Here is a 20,787-nt window from a genome sequence, read left to right as displayed (position 1 = left end):
AAACGGGACAGTTGGGAGGGATCGACCCGATATCGCTCACTTCAATGTGGGCATATCAAGGAGAGATCCGCTCGTTTGCCAAACGAGCTAATCTCTACTTCTTATGGGGCCCCTATACCTCCTATACAAAATTTGTGAAACAGTGAAAATTTGAAAAAGGAGTACTTTCACAAAAATTCATTTATTTTTTTAGACATTTTTTATAACTGCATCTATTTTTAGGCTACTTTTGAAGAGCCTCTTGGCTAATTTTGGGCTGGTTTTGTAGCCGGCTTTGGCTGGTTTTTAAAATTACACCTGGCAAACCTGACTAGCTGTGCCTTTTATTTATATAATAATAATAATAATACACGGATAGCGAGTGAGGCTATTTCCCTGCACCTGCTCTTGACTTCTGCACACTAGGCTCCCCCCCCTGCCAAGCGCATCATGTGGACTAGCCCGGCAACGTGACTCCAGCAGCAGCAGCAGAGAGAGAGAGAGAGAGAGCGAGGCCGCCCCGCTGTATCTGGGGAGAGAGGTCTGGAGGCTGCAGGAGGAGGAGGGAGTGATTGGAGCTGCAGAAGTGCAGATTTTGCGCACAAGAAGAGACAGAGGTTGGAGGGTGAGAGCGGCTCAGACAGATGATGGGAATATAACAAATAGCGCAGCGCACACGGGATCCTACAGACAAGGGCGGGTGGGACATAACGGAAAGCGCATGTCGTGGGCACAATCAGCACTGGGAGCAGAATCCTAATAATAATAATCAGTCACATGGGGAGGGACCGCCCACTTACACCAAGGGGGGAGATGGGGCAACAACAAGTGTCAGTGAGATCAGGGGAAGGGAGAAGATCTGATTAATAATAATAATAATAATTCACAGACTGACTGCTCCTGCTCACACCAGTCTCCTCCTCCTCTTCCAGTTGTTCTCACAGGAGCTACAGACAGAAGGAGTCACTTACCTGCAGTCTCAGACATGGGGCCTCTGCAGCAGAGCAAGGTGAGAGCACAATGGCCACTGTTTCCTCTCAGGGATGGACAGACTCCCTCCAGCTGCTGTTGGACTGTAATTCTCAGCTCATTGGGGGGGATGCTGGGAGTTGTAGTGCAATGACACACTGGCTGGGAGTTGATTGATTCATTATCATGATATACCTATTGCCAAGCTGGGGTTGGAGTCCTTATGTGTTCTGTATCATCCATTTGTCATTTGTACTGCGGCTGTGAGCAAAATCATCAGCACATTGTTTATTATGTATTTGTGTGTCTGTATGTATTTATGTATATATCTCAAGCACAAGGGATAGCCACAACCCAAAATCCTATTTCCCTTTACAAACAGCCCTGCCTATTGAAATCAGCTCCCTCGTTGCCTCCACTAATTAATGTCAGTGATGTGACTGTTACCATCCTAATTGTTTGTTACGGAGATATATATATATATATATATATATATATATATATATATATATATATATATATATATATATATATAGAGAATATCAAAATTTGGTGAAAAAGAGATATTATTTGTTATTATTTGTTATTCCAACGTTTCAGTCTTCCTTGAGACCTTTATCTCTTTTTCACCAAATTTTAACACTTGAGTGCCTTGATTTACATGATATTCTATATGACTTTTCTGCAGTGTCCACCCAGGCTTTTTCCCCAGTAAGTGAGTGCAGCTATTTTATCTCTCTCTCTCTCTTTATTTCTCTCTGTATCTCTCTCTCTCGCTCTGTCCATCTCCCTCTCGCTCTCTCTCGCTCATCTCGTCATGTATCCATCATGTATCCATCATGTATCCATCCTCTCTCTCTCTCTCTCTCTCTCTCTCTCTCTCTCTCTCTCTCTCTCTCTCTTTATTTCTCTCTGTATCTCTCTCTCTCTCGCTCTGTCCATCTCCCTCTCGCTCTCTCTCTCTCTCTTTATTTCTCTCTGTATCTCTCTCTCTCGCTCTGTCCATCTCCCTCTCGCTCTCTCTCGCTCATCTCGTCATGTATCCATCATGTATCCATCCTCTCTCTCTCTCTCTCTCCCCCTCTCTCTCTCTCTCTCTCTCTCTCTCTCTCTCTTTATTTCTCTCTGTATCTCTCTCTCGCTCTGTCCATCTCCCTCTCGCTCTCTCTCGCTCATCTCGTCATGTATCCATCATGTATCCATCATGTATCTATCCTCTCTCTCTCTCTCTCTCTCTCTCTCTCTCTCTCTCTCTCTCTCTCTCTCTCTCTCTCTCTCTCTCATATATATATATATCTCCCTATCATCTATCCATCATCTCTCTCTATCTATCATCTATCTATCTCTCTATATCTCCCTATCATCCATCTATCTATCTCTCTGTCTCTCTCTCTCTATCTATATCTCCCTATCATCTCTCTCTCTCGCTCTGTCTCTCTGTCTCTCTATCTCTCTCTCATCTATCTATATAAGTACATGGTGTATATGTAGTTGGTAAGTGGTAGAAACGACACTTGTTAAGCATCACTGAGCAATGACATCACTGTAAGAATGACATCATTGTCATTCACCTGTGCCGAGGGGGGGGAGCAGTATTTGGTACATACAGATACAGGGGGATTGTGGTTATACGAGTGTATGTGATATTGTTCTAGACAAATGCTCTAAACCAGGTTATGGAGGAAGGAATGAAAGAGTGTGTGGCTTAGTGGTGCTTCGGTGCATCTAATTAGATGGCGTTTGTGTGCCAAAGAGACATCTTTATTCTTTGCAAAACAAATGAGAGGGAACGGCTTCTAGGTGCGTCGTAGGCAAATAAATAAATAAATATACTGTGTTGTTTTCCCTATAACCAAATGATCTGACCCACCCTGGTGTCACAATACAGCCCCAAACCTCATTACTGGCGTTTCTCCTCCGCTGGCAGTTGCATCAGTTCAGTGTTACATAAAGTGGCATTTTATCAGTAATCGGCAGTTCTGAAGGTTCCAATTGGCTGCCTTGTATTAGCTTCAAATAGATCCACAGATAAGTATTAATATCATCCATCTTCAAATAAAAATAAATTCCAGATTCTAAAAATCATTCTCATTTTTTATTATATTTGTCAGTCATTTCCAAAATATACCCCCAACTTGTATTCGACTTTGGGTGGAAAAATCACGAACGCAGCCGCTGCTGTTACCCATAGCAACAGACTTCACCTTTCATTAGTCTGCCCTGAACCAATCAAAACATATTTTCTGTCCAGTTGCCAGGGTTACATCATTGGGGCAAAATAGCACCCACAGACGGAAAAAAAAGGAGGGGGGGCGAATGATTCTCCATTCGGTTATTCTACATTAGGGAATTTCTACAGCACTGGGCACTAAGGGTGGATTTCACTCGAGGTCTTTGTTTTGGCAATAACTATGTTCCACCCTTATTTAATTATATGTTGGTTTTCTTGAATTTCAGCGTTTCCAGTCGGCCTTGGGCTATTGTGGGCTGGGCGGAGGGTGCCAGTCTACGGGCCTGGGCGTAAGATTAAACCTCTATGATATACATAGATTGTAAGCTCTATGGAGGCAGGGACCGCCTTATTTTGTATTTATTGCAGTGTTTGTCCTGATTGAACTGTTCATGTATTATAGAAAGTAACTTATGCATTTATATATTTATAGTACATGTTTAAGATCAGTTATCCGGAAACCTGTTATCCAGAAAGTTCTGAATTACGGAATGGATGTCTCTCATAGACTCCAGATTATAATCAAATGATCCAAATTTTGAACAATAATCTCTGTAATAATAAAACAGTAGCTTGTACTTCATCCCAACTAAGATATAATTAATCCTTATTGGAAGCAAAACCAGCCTATTGGATTTATTTAATGTTTACATGATTTTCTAGTAGACTTAAGGTATGAAGATCCAAAGTACAGAAAGATCCGTTATCCAAAAAACCCATGTCCCATGCATTTTGTATAACAGGTCCCATACATTTAACGGCAAGAGATGTAGGTGTATCTGCAGTTTTGCTTTCCGTGCAATATTTGCTGGTATTGGTGCCTCGCCCATATTCACAGTGCAGTGTGCCAGGCATGAATAGAAGCCGCTCTCTGCTTATAACACACAGCCAGTGTCTGTTCAACACCTAAAAATAATGTGCTGAATAGTGATGGGCAGATTTCTCCCGTTTCGCTAAAAAAATCGCGAATTTCCTGCTCAATTCATTGAAATGGTGAAAAATTTGTGATACTCAAAAATTGAAGCCCGTGTCCGAAAAGTCGATCGAGTCAATTTCGACGAAGGCGTTTAAAGTCAATGGCCGTCCAAATAGCGTTGATGAATGGTGACTGCGTTTATGAATGACTGCAAATCGCGTAAAATCGCCGTGAATTCAGTTAGTTTTTTTTTATTCTGCACCTCTCCTTTTGCAATTTCTGCAATCTGGTAGCTAGGGACTAGATTACCCTAGCAACCATGCATTGATTTGAACAAGAGACTGGAATACGAATAGGAGAGGGTCCTAGTAAGATGATTAATAAAACCTAGCAATAACAATACATTTGTTTTTTAGATGGGGTCGTTGACCCCCATTTGAAAGCTGGAAGGAATCCAAAGAAGAAGGCAAATAATTAAACAACTATAAAAAAGAAAAAAATGACAACCAATTGAAATGCTGCTTAGAATTGGCCGTTCTATAACATACTAAGGGACAAATTTATCAAGGTTGAATTTAGAATTCGAATTTTCAAGTATTTTTTTTATGGCCAAAACTGTCGAAACTGGGCGAATTTTGAGTTTATGGGAGTTTTAAAAAAAACTTGCATGAATTCGAAATTCGACCCTTGTTAAATGTGCCTCTAAAAGTTAACCCAAAGGTGAACCACCTTTGTTAACCCATATAGTTCAAGTCTACAACATGTGCGGTAGATGGGAACCTGATTTGGGTCTTTATTCTTATATAGGCGACCAGAATCTCCAAGTCATACAATGCCAAGCTGACGTAACTGTGTCTCTACAAACTCAAAAAATTCTCTATTCATTTTGTTAAAAAATATTTTTATTGTATCATATTGAAATCTGAATATCTCCACATGGAACACATCTGTGTCTCTGTAACCTGCTTTAAATAAATACAGGTATAGGACCTGTTATGCTTGGGAACTGGGACTTTCTGGATGACGGATCTTTCCTGTAATTTGGATCTTTCTAAATTTATGAAAGGTCGAGGTGAATTTTCGAATTAAAAAAAAATCGAATTTCGAGCTATTTGTGTGTACCTTGACTAGGGAATAGTCCAAATTCGAATCACAATCACAAAATTAGAAAACTCGAATATCGAAATTTACTGTCTCTTTAAAAATTCGACTTGGACCATTCGGCATCTAAAACCTGCCGAATTGCTGTTTTAGACTATGGGGAACCTCCTAGAACCTATTTGGAGTCAATTGATGGACTTTGAAAAATCTACGGGGTGTTTTTTGGGAAAAACTTTGATTCGAATTTAATTGTTAGCACTATTACTTTGATTCGTACGATTCGAATTCGGCCGAAAACGGAACTATTCGGCCAAAAAAAACCCTTCAACTTAATTTCAGTTTTTGATTTCGAATTTCAACGTTTTTCAAATTCGAAATTTGACCCTTGATAAATATGGCCCTAAGTCTACTAGAAACATTAAATAAACCTGGTTGATTTTGCTTCCGACAAGGATTGATTATATTTTAGTTGGGATCAAGCCCAAGCTACTCTTCTATTATTACAGAGAGAATGGAAATTGTTTTTAAAAATGTGGATTATTTGGATATTCGTCTATGGGAGATGGCCTTTCTGTAATTCAGAGCTTTGTGGATAACAGATCCCATGGCTGTAGCACCAGCTGCAAACAATTCTAGCCTTTCAACTTACTGCCATCTGATGTTCAAAGTGTCTCACACGTGTCCCTTACGTGTCTGTAATTTGTGCCCACGTGTTGCCTTCATTCACATTTCATAATCTGCTCACAAATACAGTAGAACCTTCTGCTCCCTGTTGGGTCAATAACAAAGTCCCCTGGTTTCATCACAAATCCATACTGCCTGCAGAGCATTTCCATGTAAATGATTGGCTTTTGCAGTAGTAATTGGGACCCCTGTGTTGCTGAATAGGCAGCTGTTGGATCAAGAACAAGATACTGTTTTGTTATTAGAGAAAATGGAATCAGTTTTGAAAAAATGGATCATTTGGATAAAATGGAGTCTTTGGTAGACAGTCTTTCTGGATAACGTGTTTCTGGATAACTGATCCCGTGCCCGTAGCACCTTGGACTTGCGACTAATCTCCCTGAACTGCCTCCCGCCAGCTAGAATCGAAATCACCGGCGGGATGGCAATCGGTGCATTTGTTTTCCGAAGTGCCCAAAGTTGCTTCATGAGGAATCGTTGGGCGACTTCCTATAGTCTTGCAGTTTTTTCCTATTAATAACATTGGCATCAAGCATAATTTAATAAAATACCGGCCAGGTGGCAACCCTACATGCGGCACTCGATTTCTCCTCCCTGCTTTCCTTATAGGAAATAGCCAGGGAGGAGAAAAGTGAGCGCCACGATGGATCGTTGCCTTTTCTGATGAGGAGCGCAAGCGGAGTTTTGGTAAGTTATTTCTTGATAAAGAATGTGCGATTTTAAAGTTTAATTAGTCTTGGTGGTTTTTTTTCCTGGTATACTAACGATTTTTTTTTTTTTTTTTTTAAAAATTAAAATTAATGCAATAGGATCTCCAATAAGCATCCCGCCTACTCTTTACACTTGAATTTTCATTCTTAGTTTATCCCCAACAAAGGCATTAAATATCATTCTACTACATATGAACCCCTAAACCGCTACCGCACCATAGCCACCCTTCTGACATATGAGTACAGTGAAATATTGGCAAACATGGCCCGGTTCTTTCTCTGTTAGATGATCGTGAGATAACGGATATGCTGGTATGGAAGAATCCTTTATTGGAATATAAAATGAATGCCAGCTCTGGAGACGTAGGGGGCACAAGAGAGTCCGTTATATGTTCCCATTAATACTGTTAACAATTATGCCTTTTAGATCTTATATGATTCCCGGTTCCAATAGTTTAAACCTCAGAGAATTGTTTCTGCTTCCAACTATTATCATTAATAATATCCAACTATTTGTGATCCTAATGTCATTGACTGGTCATCTGGAAGCATTAGAATTTAGATTAATGTTGCTGCTTTAATATCTCCAAACATTCTCTTATAAAATTAGGCCATTCCCCTGATTTGCCACTTGTTTTTTCTGGTCACACCTACTTCTTATATATTGCGAGAGAGAGAGAGAGAGAGAGATTGATTGTGCCTTTGGAAGCGATACATCTAAAAAAAGAGCCATAAAAATTTCCTACTGCCCTACTTAATTATATGGGGGAGTCCATATGTTATTTTCTATGTCAGGTGACTGTGCTATATTCACCCAAATCCCGCCGCACGTGTATGTGTCTGTGCCGGAGCTGATTAATGAGCCCCCGAGGCGCTGCCAGAAAATGCAGAATCCTGCTGTGCAACTGACATGGAAGGGACTAATACTGCTGATTATAATGGGTGCAGCGCTACATCAATTTAATTGCCTGTGGTGTGAGCATCAATAGGATACATTGCCCCCCAGCAATTTCATAGTGGCACCCTGCTATAGAATGAAAGCAGTGTCCTACTTCTACAAGAGAACAAGCAATCGAAATAGAGAGTAACGTCTGGTCTATGTAGGTTATGTTTGTGCCTTAGATGCCTTTAGGTGCTTGGCTGACCCCTGTGACACTATCAGTAGTGATGGGCGAATTTCTCCTGTTTCACTTTGCTGAAAAATTAGCGAATTTCCCACGAAATGCGCAAAACGGCGAAAAAATTTGTGAAAAATTAGTGAAACTCGAAAATTGATGCCCGCGTTTTATACGCGCATCCAAAAAGTCGCTCGTGTCCATTTTGACGTCGGCGTTAAAGTCAATGGGCGTCAAACTACTTTTTGGACGCACGTCGGAAATGATTTGACAGCGGTGAATTTTTGCAGGAGTTTCACGAATGTATTCACTGGCTGCAAAACGTGGAAATGCGCTATGTATTCGCGCCAGGTGAATTTATTCGCCCATCGCTAATGTTACTGATGGAGATTTATTGCTGCTACGTTGAATAGGAGAGGGACTGATAAGCAACAAAAGTAAGAAAAATGGATAACACTAGAACACGAGGTTGTGGATATAAAAGCATTTAGGGGGTACAGCAGTGAGGGGCCCAAGACAGAGGGACCTCTGAGACTGAAAAAGCATAATTTACAGGTTACATAAGGGGTGGGGCTTGTTGTATATGGGCATGGTTTGGGTTGATAGTGGGTGGAGTGTTGGGTGGGACCAGGGTACATCAGGGAGGTGGCTGTGCAAGGGACATTTTTATTCAATTGGGGCCTCATTTTACTTTGTTGGCAGGGACAACCTTCTAGGGGTCCAGGTGACCCATGGCTAATAAATAGAGTCCGCTTGGTAGATAGTGGGCACAAATAACCTTATAGTATGGGGCCCATGATAACTGATGGTGGCCCTTTAAAGGAACAGTAACTTTAAAAAAAGGCAAGCGTTTTAAAGTAATAAAAATATAATGCAGTGTTGCCCTGCACTGTTAAAACAGCTGTGTTTGCTTCAGAAACACTACTATAGTTCATATAAACAAGCTGCTGTGTAGCCATGGGGGCAGCCATTTAAGCACAGGATACACAGTAGATAACAGATAAGTACTACTATAGTTTATATAAACAAGCTGTTGTGTAGCCATGGGGGCAGCCATTCAAGCACAGGATACACAGTAGATAACGGATAAGTACTACTATAGTTTATATAAACAAGTTGCTGTGTAGCCATGGGGGCAGCCATTCAAGCACAGGATACACAGTAGATAACAGATAAGTACTACTATAGTTTATATAAACAAGCTGCTGTGTAGCCATGGGGACAACCATTCAAGCACAGGATACACAGTAGATCACAGATAAGTACTACTATAGTTTATATAAACAAGTTGCTGTGTAGCCATGGGGACAGCCATTCAAGCACAGGATACACAGTAGATAACAGATAAGTACTACTATAGTTTATATAAGCACACTGCTGTGTAGCCATGGGGCAGCCATTCAAGCACAGGATACACAGTAGATAAGTACTACTATAGTTTATATAAACAAGTTGCTGTGTAGCCATGGGGACAGCCATTCAAGCACAGGATACACAGTAGATAACAGATAAGTACTACTATAGTTTATATAAACAAGCTGCAGTGTAGCCATCGGGGCAGCCATTCAAGCACAGGATACACAGTAGATAACAGATAAGTACTACTATAATTTATATAAACAAGTTGCTGTGTAGCCATGGGGACAGCCATTCAAGCACAGGATACACAGTAGATAACAGATAAGTACTACTATAGTTTATATAAACAAGCTGATGTGTAGCCATGGGGGCAGCCAATCAAATTAGAAAGGGATCAGGTTACACAGCAGAAAGCAGATAAGCTCTGTAGAGCATAATGGTTATGGTTATCTGTTATCCACTATTTAACCTGTGCCATATAGACTTTATTCAATTTCCACCATTACTACAGAGCAGCTTGTTTATATGAACTATAGTAGTGTTTCTGAAGCAAATAGATCAGTTTTACCAGTGCAGGGCAACACTACATTTTTTTCATTACTTTTAAACATTTTAATTTTTGGTGTTACTGTTCCTTTAAGCATGCAGGGGAAAGCAAGCTAGCTTTACCAGTTGAGTGTTTATAAAAGGTAATGGAACACTTATCCTTTTCTTGAATCCCACTGTCTGAGGAGGGGGGATGAGTTAAGAGAGCCTGGATTGGTAATAGACCTCAAAGAAAATAAGTGCTTTCCGTCATAGCAGAGGGACCCCATGACCAGGAATGAGCTAAAGGAGGGTTCGATCCTGTAGTTTGAGGAGTGAGACATCTAATTAGTGATGTGTCGGAAGCAACTGAGGAGTGTATTGGGGCAAGTTCCCATGATGTGGCTTTCACCAAAAAAGAGGTCTTAGGGCAGAGAAGATTCACTGTAATCCTATTTGACAATTGAAGATATTGATTCTGTGACACTTGCATTTGCCCAAGTACCACTGGGGTCCATCTGATTTAGTACCACCCGGAGCATGTTCTCCATTCTGCTGAAGTCAATCATATAAGGACTCAATTAGGGAACCTGTAATGTGGCTGGAGAAGCCAGGAAAGGTTTTTACCCCCATCCCCATCGTTACAGAGAGCAAATTTCCTTTTCTGACGAAAACCACTTTATAAAGTAAAATCTGATGCAACAGTCGCAATATTTTTATTTTACATCCACTTTCTCCCTTGTCCTGCGCCATTGAAGACGGGGGTAGTTTTCAGGCCAACCAGCTGATCAGACCAGAGTTTAAAGTTGTGATAAGATGAAACACTCGGTACAGCCACAGGCTTAACATTTGGGCCGAGTAGTACCAGCACCACCCAAGGGCAACAAGAGGACAAGAAATCCTTTGGGAAATATCACAAGTAAAAGGCAAATTGGTAGCATGAAATCTACATTTATGAATCACTGTGAGTGTAGTAATGTGCTGCTTTCTACAAGGGGTTGTTCGCCATCTAACACTGTTTTTCAGACGGTTCCCCAAAAAGAAAGCCTTTTTTTTTTCCCCAATTGCCTTCTATTTTATATTTGTGGCCGGTCTTTTCTGATATTGCAGTTTTATCTTTACCCTTTTCATGGCTTTCAAAAGCAGCTCTTTGTTTTAAATGGATACATTAGTTGATACGTTTCTTATCTTGGTCCCTTCTGAGCAGAATCCCTGAGTTTTAATGAAAAGAGATTGTTCACCTTCAAGCGCTTTTGGTTTCAGATTTTTCACCAGAAATAAAGCATTTTTTTTCCAATTACTTTCTATTTTCTATATGTGACTGTGTTTCTAATATTGAAGTGTAAAGTTGAATTTTTCACCTTATTAAGCAGCTCTGGGAGGGGGGGGGGTCGCTGACTCTTTAACTGTTTTAAATGGATACATTTGTTATTTTAAATGGCACCTGCTGACAAAAATATCATCCCCAACCAAAGGTGCGGGCTAATCGAGCTAGTGCTTCAGTTGGCAGCTTAGTTATCCAGGAACATTTTGATCTGTTTTTCTACATTTAGTTGATACAATTAGTTGATCCATTTCTCAGCAGCATCTCTGGAGTATTAGCAACTATTGTATCAATTCTAACAGCTGCCTGTAATGAAACCCAGAGATTCTGCTCAGCTGGGCTTAAAGGGCACTTGTTGACAAAAAATATTTTATCCCCAACCAAAGCTGTGGGACTAAGGGGCAGATTCATTAAGAGTCGAATTTCGAAGTTAAAAATACTTCGAAATTCAAATTTTTTTCATTCGAATCCTTCACTCGAGCTTAGTGAATCGGCCCCTTTTAAATGTAGCAAATTGTAACAGGTCAGATGATCCTGGATCACTGAGTTGCCAGACTGAGACACTAGAGACACAAACTTTAAACTTAAATTTTGGGAAACAGTAAAAAATTAAAGATGGAAAGTAATTGAAAAAAAGTCTTTATTTCTGGGGAACAATCTGAAACCAACTGAACTAAAAAAAAGTGTTTGGAAGGTGAACAACCCCTTTAAAGGCAGCTTATCAGTGATGGACGAATTTGTCACGTTTCGTGAAAAAATTTGCGAAACACAAGTTTTGACGCCAGCGTCAATTTGCGGGCGTCAAAATAGACTCCGGCAACAATTTGACGCGTGCCTATTTAATACAATTGCATTAAAGTCAATGGGCGTTCGGTAAATTGGCGCCGGAAATGTCACAGTTTCTGTGGCAATTTCACTAATTTATTCAACGGCGGTGAAATGTGGAAATCCACCACAAATTCGCGTCAGGTGAATAAATTCGCCCATCACTACAGCTGATAGAATTGATGCAATAGTTGCTGATATTCCACAGATGGTGCTGAGAAATGGATCAACCGTTGGAACAAACTGTAAACTTTTAGAATCTGCTCCTGGATTATGTTGCCCGAATGAAGCACCAGAGACCACAACATTAAAAAATAAAAGGGTAAATGGAAAGTGATTGGGAAAAAAAAGTCTTTATTTCTGGTGCACAATCTGAAAACCACTGAATTGAAAAGAGTGTTTAGAAGAATCCATTTAAACACAACGTGGCTATTCAGTTGTAGGATTTAATTACAAAGTGATTACAGGAAGACCCTCGTTATACAGCCTCCCAATCTCCTAATTAGCAGTGTAACAAATGTCAAGGTCAAATTTAAACAACTGAACTGACTCAGTTCGTCAACTGAAACGCAACATTGAATCAACCCATTCTCCCATATAATATCACCAGCCTTGTTTCTCCCTATCCAATATTTAGCCACTGCTGTCTGTGTTACCTGGTTCAGCAGCTTTTTATAAGGATTTTTATCCTTGTTTCCCTGACACTTCTTGCTTGTTCTCTTGTTAAAACCCACTCCTATTGATGGGTCTCCATTGAAGGCAATTCTTTTTCACCGTTGTTTGAATAAAATCTATTTCTAAGGGATTCTGTCTGGCCAGTGGCCAAACAAGAGACAAACATTTATGAGAACAAGAGTCAGAGGCAGAGAGTTTTCTTTACAATATGATTAGCGAAGGTCAAATAAATTCAACAGGTGCAAATTTGTGGCTAATTAATTCACAAAACTGCTGCTTAAACTCGCCAGCGAAAATGTGACAGCAGCGAAAAATTTTGGACAAGAGCCGGAAGAGTCGCATCAAAACCGCAGCACGTCAGCATTATTCACACGTACATTGACTTTAACGCCAGCGTCAAAATTGACACAGGTGCCAAAATTTGCATTTGTTTCAAGAATTTCACAAGAAATTTGCAAATTTTTCATCGAAGCGAAATGGGACAAATTCGCCCATCACTAAATATGTTCATTTGCAGGAAATATTGATTAGCGGACTGGCTATGTATGGATCAAGGTGGAACATTGTCTCCCTATTGTATTATAGTTGTATATTTTCCTACCTGCCTGATGAGCAAATGAACAATATCCTTATAACATGGAGGGCCTTATTTATCAAAATCCGAATTTTTCTAATAATTTTAATTAAACAAGGTTCGAACAAATTAGAATCCACGATTGAACCTTATTTATTATAAAAAAATCTAGATTCAATCAGATCAAGGACAAACACAAAAAAATAGATTGAAAATTTGAATCATAAGCGTTTTTTCCCAAATCGCTTTACGAGAACATGAAAAAAGGCTACAGAGCTGGATTGTACAGAGTTGTGTGAGATGTTAGATAAAATAAGCCAAGACATGTCTCAGGCAGGTGAGTGTTGGGCTGCAGCTCGTTCTGGTTCTATAGAACAAAACTCCTTTTCACTTACCCTTTGCTTTGTCTGACTATTAGTATCATGTAGAGCTGTGATTGTGATTTTATGGGGTTTTTTTTTTGTAATATTACAATTTTTCTCTGTATTGTTTGGGTTAGAAGATGCAGGAGAGAGAGCTCGCTCGCAGCCGGATCCCTCGCCTGGTCCTGCGCCCTTACCTGCCCAAACAGAAAAAGTCCCCGTCTTCGGAATCTCCTTTCTCTGAGGAAGAGAGCAAATATTTTCATTCGAGACGATCTGCAAGGACCATAAGTAGCAACAGCTTCTGCTCAGGTATGAAAATCCTCGGTGTCAGACTTGGGGCCCAGTAACGAAACACTTTTAGAGCCCACTCTCCTAAATGGTCTAACAAGTGCTAAGACTGATTCTGGAATTTGCAGTTGGATCTGTTGGGCTGCTCTTGTCCTCCTGGTGTAAGGCTATTGGCAGGCCATAGGATTATATATTTTTTAATATATTTAATTCGGTGCTTAAAGGTTATGTAAAGTCTAAAATAGAATGAGACTAGAAATGCTGTATTTTGTATACTAAATATAAACATGAACTTACTACACCACAAGCCTAATCAAACAAATAATTTATGCTTTCAAAGTTGGCTACAGGGGGTCACCATCTTGTAACTTTGTTATACATCTTTGCAAGACTAAGACTGTGCACATGCTCAGTGTGGTCTGGGCTGCTTAGGGATCGTCATAAACAAAGCTGCTTGAGTTGTGCATGGCTGGGAAGTAAGGTGGGGGCTCCCCCTGCTGTACATAAGTATGATTGTTTCCCTGCTCAGCAGTTAGGGACCGTCTGACAATTCCTATCCACAGCAGTAAATTAAGGGAGAATTTCACTGCATACAGTCAGGTTTCTTATAAAAACGGTACACATTTTTTAATTAAAGTTTATTGGAGATAGGTTTCTTTTTCATTAAAGAAAGTAAAAATTGGATTTTATTTTTTTTGTCTTTACATGCCCTTTAAGCATGATATATATATATATGTGTGTGTGTATATGTACATATATGTATATATATATATATATATGGATATATAAATCAATTAGGGTTAACCCTTTCCTTTAACCCTTTCTTGTCGCAATTTCATACAACTCTGGGAACAGACTATCCGGATTAATTGTGCAACTGAAAGCAGTATTTGTCCTTTTCTGTTCCCCCGGTGATGCAATGTAGCAGAATTTAGTTGTCTACAAGGTCTGTTGATCCTCCTGCTTCTGCTGCATTGCTTCAGGAGTCAGGACCGGCAGCGCAGAGAATACAAACAGACAGGCAGATTCTGCTTTCAGTGGTTTATACATTGACAAATAACTTTGGAACTACCGATTTTATTTAATGTGTATTGGGACATAACATTTTTGCAGGGGGTGGAGAGAAGGTCCCTGAAAGGGTTTATGTATCCATATCATTTATTCCAAACTATGTAGGAACATTCCACAAATCCCATTTAAACTGTTGGCGGGCTGCTATATTTAGGATAATGATAGGGCACATTACAGGCTGCAGAGCAGTAGCAGAATGTCCCTTTGCTGACAGTTGGGCCCTCCCCTATCCTCCTCCTTATTCCATCTGTTGGTAGCCACGAGGCTCACGTGTCACTCAGTGGAAAACATTGTGCGGCTGCATCTGGCTGTACTTTCTGTTGGAATCTGTCGCTTCCTCTCGGAATCCCTTATGTACTTGCTCAACACAGTGACAGCTCAAGGGAACAGCTTCCTATTAGTCATTGGGTGACATTTGGAATGTAAATGAAACTGTGAAACTGTATCTCCTGGGTGGAATTAAGAGGGACTGGGGGAGCCATGGTCTCCGGCTGGACAACTGCAGGGCTGCTGTTTCCCCCACTATTGGTAAGGATTAAGGGGGTGGCTTTGGGGTTGGGGAGACTATTTGCACTGCATTTGTACTTATTCAAGGGTCACCAAACTATATATATATATATATATTTCTTAGACCTTAGCACCCACAGATATAATAACGGAAAGAGTGCAGGTACTGTCTGGACATTTATTTATTTATTTATATATATATATATATATATATATATATATATATATATATATATATATATATACCAAAAATACTGTACAAAAACCGCACTCACAGGACTTTATACAGGTGCAAAAAAGATCTGTTTATTTTTTACGACGTTTCGGCTTCTATTACTGAAGCCTTTCTCAAGTGGTGTGAGAAAGGCTTCAGTAATAGAAGCCGAAACGTCGTAAAAAATAAACAGATCTTTTTTGCACCTGTATAAAGTCCTGTGAGTGCGGTTTTTGTACAGTATTTTTGGTTTACATAATCTTTGAATACTGCACCCAGGCAGCTGTTTTTTCATGCATGAGTGCTCCAGTTTTGAGAGATTATATATATATATATATATATATATGGACGCATGGTACAGGTTTAATTTAAAGTGCTGTTCAACCACAAAACACAAATTTGACTAATAAAAGAAAAAATTCTCAATTCTGTAATATAAGCTGTTGCTACAGGGCTGATTATTAAATTCTGATGCTAATTGCACGGGTTTCTGTGCTGCCATGTAGTAATTATCTGTATTAATTACTAATCAGCCTTATATTGTGATATTTCTATTCTATGTGTACTGTATATTGTGAGTGGGTCCCTAAGCTCAGTAAGTGACAGCAGCACAGAGCATGTGCCGTGAATCAGCAGAAAAGAAGATGGGTAGCTACTGGGGCATCTTTGGAGACACAGATCTTTACTGCTTAAGGGCTGTGGTTGCAGCAACAACATTTCTAGCTACTTCTTTAGTTAGTTCTGCTTTAAAAGTGCTATAGCACTTTGAAGTTTTAAAAGCTGTGTCCATGGGTAATAGAGTTGATTGCTTGGTAGTTGGCGTCCCTGATTATTGCTAACAAATGTTAGTAATGCAGCTTTTAAATTAAACATGGGAATCCGTTTTTTAATGTTGCACATGCTATAGCCCTAACAGGTGACTTGGGCAAGTTTAACAAGTGGCCTGTGCCCTCTGTGTTTTCGTTTCTGAAAAAGTTGGTTTTAGATGCCTGAGCATGTTTCTGTTGCCTGCATTAGATGACACTGGGTGCCCCAGTAGCCAGTCTGTGTCCCCGGTGAAGACTCCCTCGGATGCCGGCCTCAGCCCTATGGAATTCTGCACTAGAAGCAAAGAGGATTTTGGCCGTAAGCGAGTTGGCGTCGGTACCTTTGCCGACAAAAATGTGCAGCCTTCCCGATACAAGAAGGAAATGAAGATTAGTCTTCTCAAGACAGGTATTTATACCCCCTTGTACTCCCAGCCTGTCTGTCATGTTTATTCTCCTGTATTACTGCTGCTGTCCGTGAGTTCAATATATCCATGCTATAGAGGTGAATTGTATAATAAACCGCAGAAACTCTTTGGACCTAATGAGAAAAAATTAGCCTTGAATACCTCCAGAGAAAAGGTAGATGTAACCACTTAATTAGTTATCTTGTAATAATTATTTGTGTCAGTTATAGATCACTGCCAGTTAATGGACTCATTGGCCCTTGATCACAATCTACCTGTAATCTAGTGTTTGGGAAAGGTATTGTAGAATTTGGATGGATTTTTAGATACCTTGGGGCAAATTTACTAAAGGCGAAGTGTCTAACGCTGGCGAAAATTCGTCGATTTACTAACGGGCGCAGGCATAACTTCGCTAGTGAAGGAGATAGACTCTAGCGGTACTTCGCTCCCTAACGCCTGGTGAATTTTCGCTCTGGCGAATGGACGTAACTACGCAAATTATCTAAGATGTGATTTTACTGAAAGTTTTTGGGGGTAACCCACTTCCCCCTACATTTCCTAACATGGCACATAAACTATATATTGCCTATAATTCTACTACGGGGCTAGTCTGAAAAAATGTAACTGTCAGGGTAGAAACTTCGCATCTGAACGTGTCAAATTTAACAGGCAGTAGCGTTTTCACGTCCTTTGCTCACCGCTCCCAGTGTCTGGATCCTCTCCTGTGTTTCCTCTTTGCTTTGGATACTTGGAATGGAAACGTGTGCCTGTAAATCATAGAGAGCGTTTTGCTCCGTCCGTCCATTAATTATGCTGTACTTACTGCTGTCCCGTAGACTGAATAAATCCATGTCTAAAAGTACTTGCGGATTAAATATACGGGTGGATGAGATCTATCATGTTTGATCGAATCCTGCCAATCCGTTCCATGACCTTGGCTTAGTTTTCAGATGGGGGCTTCAAGTTTATTTTATTACTAGGGTGCCCCCAACAGATTCCAGCCCTTGCAAAATGTTTAAACATTTCTGTTGGATACAAAACCAAGCTGTATTTTAAATGTTGTGCAGATCTTTCTTTTCCCCAGGAATTCATGGTTAGGAAATATTTTGTTTTTGTGCAATGTCACACTAGGGTGGGTTGATGCTCACATCACTACCAGCAACCCCAAAGTTCACTCTTGTTATGTACAGAGCGAGGAATACCTGCGTTTGCAAATTCCTCATTTATTCCCAGCTTGTGTTTTCTTTCCCACTTGAGACAGGAGAGACCAGACTGACTGCTGGGTGAATAGTGAGTCTGTTAGATGGCAAGCTCCTGTATAGTATAGGAAAGAGCGCTGTACTACATGTATAAGACAGCGAGGGGGTTTTACTACTAAAAGTAGAGGCCTGTCATTGCTGAAAGACTCCTGTGTTATGTATTTAATTTAGAAACATATACATATAAATATATGCCATAGTTGATGTCACAGTGGGTGACTTGCCTGGATTTTTCCACTACAACTGTGAAATGCTAAATAGTAAAACGATGTTTATGGGGGAAATAAATAATAAATCACGTACATAAAATGGGTTTACATTCACACGTAAACTTCATTCAATGCAAAGCTTATATGCACAGGTACAGCACTTGGCATTGTAGCGTCACCATCTCTGCTGAGATTGTTTGTTTCCTTTCCATGTTCCTTTGGGTTTCTTTCGTTTTCTTTCCGCAGTCCAAAAGCACAGCATTAAGAGAAAAGCCTTCAAATGCAGTTGGGAGCCAGTGGTAAGGAAAGGAGAGCTTTATTTGGGGCTGATGGCAATGGCTGTAGAATCTTTGTGGTACAGGTATGGGACCTGTTATCCAGATTGCTTGGGACCTGGGGTTTTCCGGATAACAGATCTTTCCATAATTTGGGTCTTCATGCCTTAAGTCTACTAGAAATTCATGTAAACATTAAATAAACCCAATAGGCTGGTTTTGCTTCCAATAAGGATTAATTATATCTTAGTATCTCCTGCTAAAAAAGGCCAAATTCCAAACCGAATCCTGGAATCGGTGCATCCCTGATATCAACACCATCCCTTCCCCCCCCCCCAGCAGCCTTAAGCTGGCCATAGATGTAAAGATTTTTAAAAGATATTTTCATTATCGTGAGACCACGATTATCACGAAACGATCGTTTAAATGTATAATTTGTCAATCAACTAAAAAGACCATTTCGGGCGATATTGCCAGGAAAACTGAGGGTAGCTGCCTGCTTGGCCCTGCAAACATAGATAGATTGCACTGGGGTCGATGAAATTTTTTTCCTCTGGCCGATCTATTTTCTGACAGATGTCGAACGAAAAATCGTAAGATGCACGATCGTTCGATTCCCACTAAATTCACGATAACTTGACGGATTGGTCGGATTGCACTGAAATTGATCTCTCACCAACGAAACATCTTCGCGTCTATGCGGACATTTACAATAGAGTAATGAGAGAGTAACCAGATAACAGCTTCCTAACACAAGATAACAGCTCCTTGGTACATATTAGAACAGCACTAAATAGTAAAATCCATGTCCCACTGCGACTCCTTCATCTACATTGAGTAGGAGAAACAACAGCCTGCCAGAAAGCAGTTCCATAGTGTAGCACTGACTCTTTCTGAAAGCACACGACCAGGCAAAATGAGCTGAGATGCACCTACACACCAATATTACAACTAAACAAAAATACACTTGTTGGGTTAGGAATTCAATTTTAAATGGTAGAGTGAATTATTTGCAGTGTAAACCGTGTCACTTAGAAATAAAAATGACACCATAAAAATCATGACCGTATCCCTTTAAGTTTATTCCTTACTGAGGTCTCCTACATCATCCTCTCCAGCACATCCACCCCCGCACCAGGTGGAGTCCAGAGAGACAGAACCATGTGTTCTCCCTCACCTTTCAAAACTTTTTACTGGGCCAACTGTAACCTATGGAGGTTATTTACTAAACTCCAAATGCAAAAAATCATGAAAAATTTGTGATTTTTTTTAATAAAATCTGACTTTTAAAAAAATCACGAATTTTTCGGAATTTATTAAACTCCGAGGATGGAAAAGTCAGAATCTGAAAATCCGGCATCTCAGACCTGTCGAGTTTGCATATAGGTCAATGGGAGATGTCCCAAATGATTTTTTGATGTGTGCTGGGTTTTTGGCAAAATTCACAGTTTTCGAGTGAAAAATCAAAAAAAATCTTAATTTTTCACTTTTTTTTTTATTCCTGCAAAAATTTTTGGGGGAAAGTTTATTAATAAATGATTTGGATCTTATTCGATTGAATTCTTATCGAAATATTTAAAAAAAAAACTTTGATTTTTCAAAGTCCACCAATTGACTTCATATAGATTCTAGGAGGTCCCCCATAGGTTAAAACAGCAATTCGGAAGGTTTTAGATGGAGATTGGTTGAAGTTTTTAAGAGACAGTACATGATAAATTTGAATTTTCAATTTTTTTTCAAATTGAATTTGGACTATTCCCTAATTGAAGTACACAAAAATAATTTTTCAAATTTTCACTTCGACCCTTGATAAATCTGCCCCTTAATGTAGTGTTTGTATCTGGTAGCTCTATTATTTAAATATGTACACACACACTCTTTCACTTTCACGCTATTCTTGTTATTAGTGTTTTTCAGAGTTTGTTTCATTGCAGTTTCTACTTCGAGGTTGAACTTTGGCTCTGGGCCCCTATTGGCACACCAGATTGCCCATAGAAAAATAAGGGGGTATTGGCCATAGTCCCCAGATTTTGTATGGCAGCAAATAAGTGATCATACTCCAAAATCTCACCTAAATGTTGTGTTTATAGTATCACAAATGAACAAATGCATGTCCTTCTTACATTGTACCCTAACCGGTTTTTAGTTTGGGAGTCTATGCCTCCCTACTACACAATCTGCAGGAACTACATATTTCATTGTGTGTTTGTATTTACTTAACAAGCAAAAACCTGACCACAATCCATTCTTATTAATATGATAATTAGAATTATAATAATCATGACTGTTGCATGTGGACAGTATAAGAATTTTTGCAGTTGGTCCTTTTTCTTTCTCCAAACCTTGTATTTTTAACCAAATATCTGGTTATTCTAGTTATACAGGTATAGGACTTGTTTC

The 20,787-nt window shown here is 39.8% G+C and overlaps 1 protein-coding gene across 2 annotated transcripts in view; it reads left to right on the top strand.

The window, feature by feature from the left end:
- The first annotated feature begins 437 nt into the window (after positions 1-437).
- Positions 438-20,787, top strand: part of sybu.S (syntabulin S homeolog) — a 32,698-nt gene continuing 12,348 nt past the window's right edge. Inside the window, exons 1-4 of one of the 2 annotated variants that reach the window (XM_018268731.2) lie at positions 438-604; positions 912-988; positions 13,486-13,660; positions 16,449-16,646. In XM_018268731.2, the coding sequence (XP_018124220.1) occupies positions 965-988; positions 13,486-13,660; positions 16,449-16,646 (397 nt within the window). In that variant the 5' untranslated portion in view covers positions 438-604; positions 912-964. 2 annotated transcript variants of the gene reach the window in all.

The sequence above is a fragment of the Xenopus laevis genome, chromosome 6S (assembly GCF_017654675.1).
Source record: "Xenopus laevis strain J_2021 chromosome 6S, Xenopus_laevis_v10.1, whole genome shotgun sequence".
Classification (NCBI taxonomy): Eukaryota; Metazoa; Chordata; class Amphibia; order Anura; family Pipidae; genus Xenopus; species Xenopus laevis.
This window is presented reverse-complemented; position numbering and strand designations above follow the sequence as displayed.